Below are 14367 nucleotides of genomic sequence, written 5' to 3'. Positions count from 1 at the left end.
ACATAATTTCAGCTTTTTTTTATCATAACTCCAATGTTGTCTTTATTTTGTAACAGTGAGATCTCAAATATTTCTGAGTGTTTAATATCCTTTTCATTCCTTTGGCATACCAGTGAATTCAGCCCTTCTATTCAGTTAGAAATGTGGGGCATATTTTATTTTGATATTAAGTTTAGTTTGTTTCCTTTCCAATTGGTGGATTTCTTGAAAATATTATTGCTCAATTATTTGATTTTTACTTACCAGAGGAACTTGTTAATTTTGGTCTTGACATTCTTCTTCATTATTCTTACACTTTGAGGATGGCTTAGCCATCAAAAAAATGGATTTTAAAAACTCCATAACTCTCATTTTGGTAAATTTTGGTGGGATCTTTGTTCATTCCATGGTTCTGTGTATGTATGTGTCTGAACATATATGCACATGTATGGGATATTTAAACATCTAAAACTTATAAAAATGAGGTTATTCATTGCTACTATTGTGTACTACTACTACATTGTACTACTGGATGAATACCCTGTTTTCCTCTTTGGCATTAGCAGGTCTTTACCTTTTAATTAGTTTGTAAGCTATTTTCTTGTCTTACCCTTTTTTTAATAAAAATGAAAAAAATGGTCACTCAGTTTTCTCCAATCTAATTTTTACAATGCTTATTAAGTGGATGATAAATGGATGAATTTTCTAACTTCCTTTTAGGTTTTCTACACATATCTTTTGTGCATTATGTACACTCTTACTAGTTAGTACACAATTATCTAATCACCTCTACCTCTCCAAATCTTGTCTATACTTCAAAGTTCTATCTCAAATTCTGCCTCTTCCATAAAGTCTTCCCTGATTACTTTACTGCATGATGAAGTTTCCTTTCAACATAAAGCACTTATATGTATGAACTATATATACTTGATTGTGTATCACATTGAGACATGTTTTTTGATGACATTATTATTTATCTCTGGCATTGTTTATTAATTTTTAAGTATATACATAATTTTTCCTCTACCTAGGCTGGAAGCTCCTCAAAATTAGGGACCTATGTATTATATTTTTTGTATCGCCTGCATTGTCTAACAAAGTTTATTCACCCTAACACACTGTTAGCTTAATAGGCTATTTGTCTACTATATAGAGAACTTTGTACTAATTAGTTGGTGAGATATGTAAATATAATAATACATTTATCTAAAGATTTTTTATTTGCTACCCAAATTTGGTACCCTGTGCATTGATGAGCTGTAAATGATAATAATGAATTTCCAAAATATGAATAATGTTCTCCCTTTACTGGTGGGATCAGGGCTATTATATTACAAAAGTAGTTGTGTTCTGGTTTTATATTACTTCTTATTGACTTTTCATTTGTTGCATTTTGGGGCTTAAATTATTCTTTTCAGAAGTTGTAGCTTTCATTTTCTCTATGTCTCATTTGACCTTTTGCTATATACATTATTCCCTTTGATTGACACCTTATAATTGATCCCCTTGTAATTGACACCTACAATGTAACCATCTCTTCTGCAGCCAAAAAAAAAAAAAAAAAGTTTTGAAAGTCAGGACATATGCAGTACATTCACTAAAATTAATTCACTTTATTCATTGAAAATACTGTGTCATCTGGGGGAGGGGGTTGGAGGGAAGGAGGGGAAAAGTTGAAACAAAAGGTTTTGCAATTGTCAATGCTGGAAAATTACCTTGGCATAAAATTTTTGTAAAAATTAAAAAAAAAAAAAAAAAAAAGGAGCACCAAAAAAAAAAAAAAAGAAAAGAAAAAGAAAGTACTGTGGAATAGTTCATCAATGCTTATTTTCTTTTGTTTTACAAATAGTTCTGAGAAAAATTAGAGATGCACTGAAAGAAGTGGCATCTGGCTATTGACAAATGAGACAAATTTTGAAAAGCACATATAAGAACTTCAATCACATTGTAGAAACAAATATCTAAACAGTCTCTTATACTTTTGCAATTTTTGTTCAAAATGTTAGAAAAGTAAAGGTTAATTAGGGTCAGCTCATTTTATTTAGGAAGACATTGAAATTGAGAGTTCATTTCTTTAAAAGATTTCTATCAAAAATAATATTAAAAAAAAAAAATGGGTCACTTAGTAGCAAGTTTCAGTTATCTGAAAAAGTCACTTCCATGAAATAGTACTGAATAAGAATCAAACAAGATAACATGTAAAGCACTTTGCAAACTTTGATGCTTTGTATAAATACTGACTATCATCATCACCATCATCATCATATGAGGCACTCATTAAGATTTGCCCTCAAGAAAGTGTGACAGTTTAATTTATTTAATTATGGAAACAGTTAATTATAAAGAGATGTAAGGAACTGTGATTATGATATTGGACAGAAAAGGAAATGACTTTATTCTATTTCATATTAATATTTATCCTCATTGAGCATGGATGATTTAAATTGTAGAAATTAAATGCCTGTTTGTCACTTTTTATAACTTTTTTTTATTTATTAGATGGATTGATTGCTCCTGAAGGTGCTATGAGTCCTGATTTCTTCAATGATTATCACCTTCAGAATGGAGATTTAGTGGGGCAACATGCCTTTGCTGGAAGGTAAGTACATCTTGAAATAAAATGTAATTAACATTTTGGGGGAAAAGAACCATTTTCTTTCTGTCTTTAAAATAGTTAAGATTTTTTTTTAATTTGTTTACTTTTTTTCATTAAGAAAATAACTTAGGGGCAGCTAGATGGTGCAGTAGATAGAATACTGGCCCTGGAGTCAGGAGGACCTGAGTTCAAATCCTGCCTCAGACACCTAACACTTCCTAGTTGTGTGACCCTGGACAAGTCACTTAACCCCAATTGCCTCACTCCCCCCCCCAAAAAAAATTAATAATATATCAGTGTTTAAAAAAAAAAAAGGAAATAACTTTCATCTTTTTAAGCAGAATTTTGTTGCTAGCTATGTGACCTTGGGCAAGTCACTTAACCCCAAATGCCTCACCCAAAAAAAATTATTAATAAATAAATGTTTAAAAAAAAAAGAAAATATCTTTTATCTTTTTAAGCAGAATTTTTATTGATATGTAGTCACATTTTAATTCTTAAAGTTTGTTTAAATTACATTTCTAAGGAATCATTGTTTAATCAATCACTTTGGAAAGTCAAAGCTTTATCTTGAAGCAGACACTGCTATTGTCATATTAACCTGAGAACCTTCCAAAGTCAATAAAAACAGAAAAGAAATTTAATTGAGTTTTTTTAAACAATTGTTCAGATACATAGACTTGGAAGAGTTTTAAAGTTTTGATGAAATTGAAGATTTCTTTTTTCCTTCAATAATATGCTGTTGAAAAGGCAGATTTCCAATTTCATATCTGGTGTCATTGCCTTGAAAGCCTTTCCAGAAAAGATATTTTCCCCCAGAATCATTGAATGATTACTGGAGGTATAAGTCTCTTATTTCAGAGGTGACCTTGTTGAATATCACTTTTGAAATTTATGTAGCTTTAGCTATTCCAATTAATTACATATTTTTGTTTGATCTTTACAGGTAGGGTAATTCCTATTTTCAATTAGATAAATATCTGCTTTTTTCTTTTACTAAAAAGTTATCTCTGACAGTCTTAAAAAAATGTATGTTGTTTTGCCAATACATTGTTTTAATTATTGGCCCCTATATTTATTTCTTGCCACAAGCCATCTTAAATTTGATATAAAGAAAATCATATGTACTAGTTTGTTAGTATGACAATATTTTAAGCAAATTTTTCATAAGAAAATTAAAAAGGAAGAAATTTGAAATATATTCACAGAAAATATATATTACCAAGCTCTGCAAACATTTTCAGAATTAAAGAATTAATTAGCCATTTTTTTCTTTACCTTGAGCAACTTCCTAAATTCATATTTTTTTTGTTGGTCCTTTTTCATCTATCGTCACATAAAGCCAAATCAGCAAGAAACTCAAGAATATATCTCTTCAATTTTACTAAAAGTTATTTTTGATGAAAGCCTTGGGAGAAAATGATTCACTTTACAACCAATTTTTTTTTTTTTTTTTTTTTTAGCATCAATCTAGTGAATAATGTGAGAAAGACTTTTTGGTTACTAGCTTGAGGTAATTGTGATTATTTACATGTATAGCCCCATGATGATAGGAAACATTAATTTATTTTTCCCTAAAAATTAAATATTCAAATTAATATGCTGGTAATTTAATCAGTTTGACAAAAATTTGTATTCCTGATTTTTTAATCATGTTTGGGAAAAGAATAAAAATAGTTCACAAGACAATATGTTATTACTTGGGTAAAATGATGAACTCAATCCCAAAACATTCATTGCTTTAGTTCTCACTCCACTGTATCCTGTATCCTTAAAGTTCATGTATCCTGTTCTCTTATTTGTCTTCTCTGAAAATTCATACTTAGAACACCTTTCCTTCTGCCTAGTTCATGTTACAGTAATGTTGACTTCAAGTTGCTTTGCGTAGTTTAGCTAATGAGACTTAGAGATCACTTTGTATTCCAGAAGTGTGATATGAAATACTTAATAATAATAATAATCTGTTGGACTTGGGAATTATTTTCCCTTTAATCAAAATGTCTCTTGAGAAAGTTGGCTCTTTCATCTCTTGTCCTTTGTAGTTTTTCAGAGCTCAAGTCATTTTCTCTCTTATGTTTCCAGAAGATTCCAATTTATAATGAATTCATTCAGTTTCCTTTTAGGTGATAGCTTAAGTGGGAAGGGGACCATCTCTAGGCAGCTCCAGTGGAGATGCAAACAATTACAGTATATATTATATCCAAAAATTTCTACTCGTTCCCATTTTCATTCTTTTTATAGCTGACCCTACTCCTGGAATCACTTATTTGGTATATTATCCAATCCTTCCATTTGGTTTGGTTTCCTTTTTTTTTTTTAATAGGATTTTTTTTTTTGCTTTGTTGTGATAATACCAACAATACTGAACTTTTTTTTTTTGTTTAATTCTAGAAAGATTTCTTCTTATAACATTATTCTTATTACATTTATACATTTTACATTATACATTTTACATTATTCTTATAACATTTAAATGTTTAGATATGTTGTAATTGCTTTCAAAATGTGTCAAATATGAACCATTACCTGTCTTTCAGTCCTGATGCATGTTGGAGGAAATTAATGTATATTTTTATTTAATTATATTGAAAAGAGAATGACATTTTATGAAACTGATTTCAAAGTCAAAAATAAAAATGTAAAATTACTAATTAATTTACCATATCCATTGAGAATACAACAAAAGACTAGATGATCTCAGAGGTCCCTTTTAGGTGAAAATCTATGCTTCTATAAATAGGCATAAAGTATTACATAAAGAATAATGGTTAATAAGAATAGCCCAATCAGATTATTATATGTTTGAATGGCATGGAGAAAGTCATGGACTTCTCTTGTTTTTTCTTGTTCATTGGTCAAAAATAAAATGAAGCATTTTCTGGAAAAAAAAATATATTTACAAAGTGTATGGAATTTAAATTGCTATTCCCAAGCTTATTATTAGTAAATGTTGGAATATAAGAAATGCACTGAGTGAAGCCCAAAATCAGGTTTTTTTCCAAGAGATTGAGAAACCTTTTTCTCTTCTTAAACGATTTCACTTTTAGTTGACTAAATAGGGAAATTGACCATACCAAACATCCTGAGGATGGGGAAAAAAAAAAAGTTTTGGCTACCTTGCACAGGAATGTTTTCATATTCCACCAGAAAGACCTTATCTAACAAGTTCAAATCACGTGACAAAACCAAACCAAAGTTTAAAAAGAGACTTAAGAAATTTTAATTCCTGTGATTTTTTTTCACTTTTTCTGTTTTTAGTATGGTGTGAGAGGAGCTTTTCCATCTGAATCCATACATCTTTATAATATAGTTGGCAACCTAATTGAAAACAGTAAAAACATTTGCACACATTCTTCCCTATTATGCAAAGGAGACAATATGTTTGATAAAATAGACACTGGCAGTTGGACAGAGAATACTAAGTTTTAGACATGTGTCACTATCGTTTTGAACCTCTTGGCGCCAGGATTTCCCGACGTTTAGAACTAATGCAAAATGCATTAGTGCTTGAAGGCATGAGCAAAGGAATTGCCAATCCCTGCATATTAGATGTAAGCCTTTCTTTCCCTCCCAATTTTGAAATGGTGTTAGAAAGTAAAATGGGATTTACTATTGAAGCTAATTAAAAATAATAAGAACAAGTCTAGGTTTTTTTTTTTTTTTTTTTTTTTTTTGTATTATATACCATATATTGGCTTCATATTTTAGTGCCTTTTTTTTATAACTCTTACTTTTCAAGCCTAACAAGAACCTCATGTTTAGCATATTTTTAAACTGGTTCCAGCTTTTACAAATCAGTTTTTGTTGCAGTTAAAATGGTCTATTTTTCTACTTTTATAAGACTCCAATTTTCATAAACTATTTTTTAAAAATCACAGAGATTGCTGAGTTTTCCTTGGGGCTTTAAAAATATTTTTCAATGGGCCTGGTGTTCCTCTTTGTGGTTGGCACTGTAACATAGTTTACTAACCATATTACTGAGGGCAAAGATAAACGAACAGCCTTCTGATTCTGAAAAGACAATTGTCTTTTTAATTTTTCTGGTACATTCTCCTATTCGTTTATTTTTTCTTTGTTTAAAAACAAACTCATATTCATGTATTATACCATTCTTTGTTTATATGTATATACTTGCTATGTGCTACTTTATGCTACTTTACCCTTCTTACAAAAGTAACATCTAGGACACAAATATTTTGTACTCACTAGAAAACTGAAAACCAAAATTATAGTTTTTGTGATTATGGATTAATGGCAGGAAAGCTCTCATTTTTTAGCTGGCTTGCATGGTATTATTAAAAGAGAATTGGATTTGAAGATGAGAACATGATTTGTAGTTTCAACTCTTTATTGTCCAAACGACCATTGCTCTTATGGATTCCATTGTCTTCATCTATAAAATGAAAGTTGTATGAAGGATCTTTCATTCAGTGGTTCTATTAATCTTATAATCCTTATAATATAAACAATGTACTTAGGAGCTCATTGTGTGATATTAGCAACCATTGTAATAAGGATTTCTTGATTAGAATGTGATGTTTTGTATTAAGTTTCCAGAATTTCCTCAAATAACATGAGTTTTAATGTGGCATAGTTACTAAGACTCAAAAATATAAAATTAAGATTTCCTTCCTCTCTGCATAGAACTCTGGCCCAGGAGTCAAGAACACCTGAGTTCAAATTCATCCTTATAGACTTAGCAGCTGTGTGATATTAGGGAAGTCCCTTAATCTCTATCTGTCTCAGTTTCCTGAACTGTGAGGTGGAGACCATAATAGCACAGATCTCCCAGAGTTGTAGGTCATATTTGAAAAGGATTTAAGATGGGATCTGGCTTAATAAACGTTTGTCCCTTCCTCCCTTTTCCCCTCTCGCCCAAAGGATTATGACACAAAGACAACATATTATATAGGAAGTTGCACAGAACTCTATCTTAGGTATTTGGTATGACAAAAGCTCAATAAGAGACAAGAATCTTACAGCCCTACATTTGGAAAGGCAAGACAACAGTTTACTATAACCAGAGAATCCTTCCATTTTTACTTAATAGGCCTATTTTGTCTGAATAATTGAGATTTGTTAGGCTGCATCTTCATGACAGAATTAATAATAAACAATGTATAACCTAAAAAAGGACAAGAACCTCTGAGGGAAAAAACATGGAGGCCAATTTCTCTCATATGTAGTAACATTATAAATATGAATTACAGTCATTTTTTTTTTATCATGGTGTATTTTATCCTTTATTTTGGTTTTCATGTTTAGTCAACAGAGCTTTTACCTTTTTTTTTTTTTTTTTTTGCCTAGTCCTCATTCTGACTAATTTCATTCATTGATGTACAGGACTTCGAAACTTTTATTGGGCCTCACAAACTTTTGGTAACAGTAATTTCATTTAAAAAACTGTTATGTGCTGCATCATTAAGATTACAGACTTTTTTTTTAAGTATCATTTTCATAATAATAATGGCAAGCATTATGTAGTGCTTTATAAAGCCCTTTTTATGTTTTTTTTTCATTACATACTATTGCTTGTAGTCATAGTAATAATACTACTTTTCAGTCATTTTTCATATTACTTTTATCTTTTATTTTAAAAATAATAATATAAATGGTGTTGACAAACACATACAGTATGATTGCACTCTATTTTAAAAAGTACCCAATCTGTGGAAATCCAAATTTACAGTACATATTACATAACTAGGACATTGGAAAACTATCACTATCATCAAAGTGATCCTTATAAATAACTAGATCATGTAATGCCCTTAGAATAGAATTCTTTATACAAAAATTTGACTTGTATATGGCATTGATAAAATTGTAAGCAATTGATTTTATAAATAATTGCTTCTGAGTAAAAGTTAACACATCATTTCTCTATGAAAATTTCATCTCCACATATAAATGACAATAATATACAGACAATATTATTACTGTTGCAGTGTCAGTCTTTAAACAAATTTGAGTAATTGAGCATTTATTGAGTGCTTTGTGTATGTCAAGCCATTGGGCAGCATTCAAGAGGCAAAAATATGTGGTCCTTTCCTCAGAATTTTCTCCTTATAGCATGGAAGATAATATGCAAATTACCATGCACATGGTTATAGGTCCATCAAGTGTAAATGGAAGGTAATCTCAGGAGGGAGAAAAGCACTGGCAGGGACTTGAAGAACCTGAAAAGACCCTGTGGATAGCATGTGTAGGGAGAAAACTGAGGTATGAAGGAAATCCAGGAAGCAAGGATTCAAAGTCAAGGAGGGAAAATATTTCAGGTTGGGGGGGAGGGGAGAGATAGGCAGTGAAAATAGAGGGATGCTATTTCACAAAACGTGGGCTTAATGCTCTCTCTGTATCCAAGGTTGTAATTTTTGTAATAGGAATTGTCTTTAATGAAGCTCTAAAGTACCAAGATTTTGCAATTATATATAAAGTGTTTATTTTATTTTTTAATTTTTATTTTTATTTATTCTAAATTTACATTGAAATAAAGATCAATTCCAGAAGTTGCAATCCATAGGAATAATTGTAGTCCCAATTAGGAATAATTTCAATTTTGTTTCACCATCAATGCAAATTAAGCAGAAATGAACTCGTGCCCAAATGATAGTAAAGTTTGCTAATATTAATATAATGATTCATAGGAAATACTATCCCATATTACAAGAGATTGTACATTAAGGTGAATAAAAGGTGCTTGGCCATTCATATTCTCATCTAAGTTTTTGAAATAGTGTAACTGCATTGACTCTGTGTAGGAAAGTTCAAGTAAAAATATGAAACACTTTTAACTCTTAGACATATTCAACCTCATTTTTCTCCCAGAACTTAGTAATGCTATGCTAAAAATAAATCTACCTTCCAAGATGATTAGTTATTTGAAATCAATCTGAAAAGAGGTCCAGTGAGTCAGTGAGGTTTGAGGCTTTAATCTCAGTATACAGGCTCCCAGAATCCAAATGACAATCTGATTTATTAGTCATCCAATGTGTTGTGTTAAAAGAAAAGTTTATGGTGAGAGTTAATAGAATTCAAAGTAAATGACTTTTCATTACATATTAACTTCCACTAGTGTGTAGGATCTTGTTTACTTGTATTTTGCTTTAACACATTTGGCCTCTTTCACTATGAATAACTGTTACAGATTTGCTGTAGACAAGTTGCTAAATACTTCAGTGCTTATTATTAAAGTTCATGCTCCCATGAGTTAGTTTACTGTTGATGTACCAGTTGACATCTAGTTATTTTTTAAATAGAGCAGCAAATTTAAAGTGATTCATAAGTGAGACACTGATGTTCCATGAAACATGCCAATCATTTCTTTAAGTAATTAGCAATATTTTTTCTATAATTTCCCATGGGCTATATTAATCTTAAGGTTTTTTTTTTTTTTTAATAAAGTGACCACCCCTTTGCTAACATTTGAAAAATAAAAAAATTCATTTTGCTTTTTGGACATTAATCCATTTGTACTTCCCAAAGAGAATTGAATTAGGTTTTATTAGTAAATTGGGCATATAACCTTTATGTCCAAATTTTATTAGTTTATCACACATTAGCATTAGCAAATTGTAAATCTTATATATACAGAAAGGAATAGCGATTTAAAAATAAGGCTTAGACTAAGAAGGCTTAGGAGAAAATCTCATCTTGAAAAATTTGTATTGTAGACTGGGGAAAAATTTTAATTTAATGATTTATTTCACCTCTGAAACTCACTAGCAGGAGAAGTAATTGTTAGGATTGCCTTTGTCAAGTTCATATTGTATTTCACACTGCTGTTCTGAGTGAATATTTTGCAAAATCCAACAGTTACTTAAAATCTAAAAGATGTTAATAGGGGAAACTTAATTTAAATCAAAGTCAAGTCAGGATAACTCTGCCCATGAATGATCTAGAAAGCTAAATTCAGTTAGGTCCTGTAAAAATGTTAACACATCAATCATCATCTAGCTTTTAAAATCAGTCAGGTCTTAAAAAGCTGATTGTGTCAGGCATGGTTTTGTAGCAGAAGAAATAACATGGGTGTTAATCCAAATGATTCATAAGTGAATTACTGCACCCTCATCCTACAAACTTAGTTTAATAGTGTCTGATAATGGTAGTCGGACATTTTTCACATTTATTAATGAAACTTAGGTTGAGTATACATATAAGGCTGACCTAGTAGTGCCCTTAGGAACTTTAAAAAAAAAAAAATTATGAACTTCTATTGGAAGAAAACATAAAGCTTATAAGTAAAGATGGCTGTTTTAGTGACCTATTTATTAGAATCCAAGAGATAGACTTTCCTATTGACTCTTGGTAACTTCCTATCCTGTAAAATAAGAATGTTCATATTTTTTTAAGCATTTTTAGATGTGAGTTAATATTGTAAGGGCTTATTCATATTTTACCAGAAACTTGCAAAGAATTGGTATTTTCATTGTTTTTCTCCTTCACATCCTGCATTAGCCACATTTAAATCAATTTTTGAACAGGATACATTTATTTCTAGCCCAGCTGCATTTTGAGTGACTTAACAATGTGGTTTAAGTAGTTATTAACAATTTTAAAAGATTAGTAGAATCGCGTGAGTGAATTCAGGTCCCTTAAATGTTGAAAAAGTAAACTAAAACCTGGGGGTCTGTAGATTTTTAAGCAGAACATTAATTAATTCCCTCATTCTCTCTGCTGCCTATAGTCTCTCCAGATGTGCTACTACGAATATCCCCTCCTGAGATACAAGCCATCTGGGTTCTGTAAACTGATTTGCACTTATTTTAAACAATAATTGAACAGAACGCAGATGAATTATTAAAGTAAATGTATGTTGCTAATAAATCTAAAAGCAAAATATTTAACCATAGTAAATGAGAAAGGAATGTGCAAATAAAGACCTGCTTACTTTAATGAGTTTAGTGGTGACCTTCTCAGTTTCAACCAAAAGAAAAAATTTTATTTTTCTGGATTTTTTTAAATCCATAAAACTGCTTACAGAAGTATCTGAGACAAAAACAAGGAAATATAATGTTCTAAACTCAACCAGTCCAAACCACTCGAACTGCTATGACAGCTCATAAAACTGAGAGTAGTTTTTAACTGGGCTCTGTTTTACATTGCTAAAGTGAATTTTCCTTGCAGGAAGTAGCCAGCGGGTTTATTTAGTTTCCAGACCATGGCTTTGATCTTTCTGTACTGTCACTTCTCAGGTTACATAGCCCTTTTTCACTGCTGTAAATCTGCAACAGTTAATGAGAATAAAATTTCCCCCTCCTCACTGATCACATGCTGTTAAAGGCCAAACCACAGCCAACTGCATATTTGCAGTATTTTAGCTACAATGTATGAAAACAGCACAATCAGTTTAATCTTGTTGTCTTTGTCATTCCTTTTATTGAGCTTTCCTCCTTTTTTAAGTGACCTACTTTATCAAGTCAAGTGGTTGGAGGCCAGAGCTGGAAGAAAGATTTAGAGTAGTCATAAACAGAGAGGAGAAGGAGTGTGTGCATGTATGTGTGCTTATGTGAACACTGCCATTCAGATTCACAATTAAAGCAACTTTAAGTGCTTTTAAAAGCCTAAACCTTCCTCCACAGTACATGAATGGGTTTGTTATTCCTTCAGTTACTCTGCATGCTCAGTTTTGACATAAATTAGCACTCAGGAGGTAAATTCATTTAACAAGTCAGATCTTTGTATTTCACTGTTTGACAACCAAAGAGGACTTGTAGTAGATTAAAGGACTTTGGTTTGTTTTTTATTCTTTTCAGCATATCCTGACATCTTTAAAGACTTTTTCTTGAAATAGGAATAGCATTAGTTTTTTGAACTTATTTTATTATCTTTTCATAGCATAACACATGAATTTTATTATAATTTAAGTTACTAAGTATCTATTATGCATTATAAATTATGCTATTTTGTACACCAGCATGCACTGATGACAAAACACAGGACAAGGAATATAAAATATAACATTTATATCAAGTGTCTATGCTGTCTAAGTCACTGGGATCCATGCAAAGTTTAGATAAGATATGGTCCCTGCCTTCATAAAGCTGACAGTTTAGTTAATAATCCTTCCTGCAAAACCTCTAGTTTGAGTTAAATTCAATTTAAATTTAAACTCTTAATCCTCTTTGCTCTAACTTCTCATAGAAGTAACTGTTTAGCTCTGACAAATAAGCTGTTATTGATCCCAGCCAGAGGTAACACCAGGCCAAAGGAAGAATGTGCCCAACTTCTAGGCCCTGGGCACACTCACAGGGAGGTAAAAGGAAACATGTCTGAGTCCTTCATTCTGCTCCTGCAGTAGCCATTATGGTTCAGATAGTAAATTTACTTTGACAATATTCAGATCTTAGGGTAAAGCATCAAGGTAAACTATGTCATTGATACTGGTCATGATCAATCGTTAGACACTGGATGTCTGAGCTAAGGAAGGAAGGAAAGGAAGGCTGCTAGAGGAAAACCCTCAGGAAGATTTGATATAGTATAGATATCTCCCTGTGCTTTTTTGAAGAGAATAAGCTATTTACAAACACTTGTTCTATGTCTTTCTAACTTCAAATCCATTATTCTTTCTTGTGCTCTGCTCTTTGTCTTGATATTTGCTCCTGAAACATCTAGTTGTACAAATGGAGAATTATTTCTCCATACTGAATATTTGAATCTATTCCAGAATAAAATTTGGCAGAATGTAAGCTTCTCAGAGACATGAGGATTGTGCTGTTGTTGTTTTATATTGTTTTGTTTTTAAATTTTTTTCATATGCTCAGTACTTGCATATAGTAGCACTATTTTTTTTTTTTTAAATAACGGAAAAGTGCATTAGCTTCGGAGTCAACAGACCTTCGTTTGAACCTGGCTTTGCTACTTACTATATGTTTCCTCAGGCTTCTCTGTGCCTCAGTTTCCTCACCTACAAAAAGATAGAGATGACCTCAATGGTTTCCTTGCAGTTTTCAGTCTATGATCTTGTAAAATTAAATGAGACATTCTGATGAATGTGCCAGTGCTTGAAGCATGTCAAGTGATTTGTATGGATAATCAAATTTAAAGACTATCCTGGTTATGTAGTGATGAAGATAAAATAATCATATTTAAATATAAATCATGTTTAAAATTAATATAGAGCTTGGAGCTGATGAAAATAATCCAATCATAATTAAAATCTGTCAGTGAGGTCTGATAGTAGAAGTGTTGTTGGATTTACTTTTAGATCCTTTATGTTCATCAGGAATTCAGATTTTTTCCAAAAGAGAGAGAATACTAAATGAGTTAACATATGTAAAGTATTTTGCAAACCTTAAAATATTAGGTAAATTTTATTATTATCATTATTTTTATAGGTTTAGGTAGCATGAATTTGTAGTTACAACTTCCATCACTGATTTGATATGAAACTGTATAAAAGCAATTTAAACTTCCATTTCCCTGCCATTGAAATAGATATGACATTCAGATATTTATGTACTATGCTTGTTCTTTATTTACCCCACAAGGATAATTTGTTTTCCCATTTTGTGAGGCTGTTTCATAGAACTTTGAACTTATTGGAAGAATTTTGCTATGGAATCTATGATTTTTCTGGGGGGGAGGGGAGTATTTTCATTGTATAGCCTCTCAAGGTTTAGTAGGGAGAAAATGCCTCCATAGTTAAAATTCTGACCTTTGTTAAAATAAGAGCAAGAGTTTTCACTTTTATTCTTCCCTATTTTTGCACAATTTATCATTGGTCTCTTACCAGTAAAGCAGTAAATATACTGCACATTTTGATTTTGATTTACTTCTAGAATATACTCATT

The 14367-nt window shown here is 31.1% G+C and overlaps 1 protein-coding gene across 3 annotated transcripts in view; it reads left to right on the top strand.

The window, feature by feature from the left end:
- KIFAP3 (kinesin associated protein 3) overlaps positions 1–14367 on the top strand; it is a 213127-nt gene that overhangs the window by 178046 nt on the left and 20714 nt on the right. For all 3 annotated transcript variants that reach the window (XM_074308323.1, XM_074308321.1, XM_074308322.1), the window contains exon 19: positions 2479–2578. In XM_074308323.1, coding sequence (XP_074164424.1) covers positions 2479–2578 — 100 coding nt within the window. The remainder of the gene's footprint in view (positions 1–2478; positions 2579–14367) is intronic.

Source organism: Sminthopsis crassicaudata, chromosome 4 (genome assembly GCF_048593235.1).
Source record: "Sminthopsis crassicaudata isolate SCR6 chromosome 4, ASM4859323v1, whole genome shotgun sequence".
NCBI lineage: Eukaryota > Metazoa > Chordata > Mammalia > Dasyuromorphia > Dasyuridae > Sminthopsis > Sminthopsis crassicaudata.
Note: the sequence above shows the minus strand (reverse complement) of the source record. Positions and strands in the feature narration are given on the sequence as shown.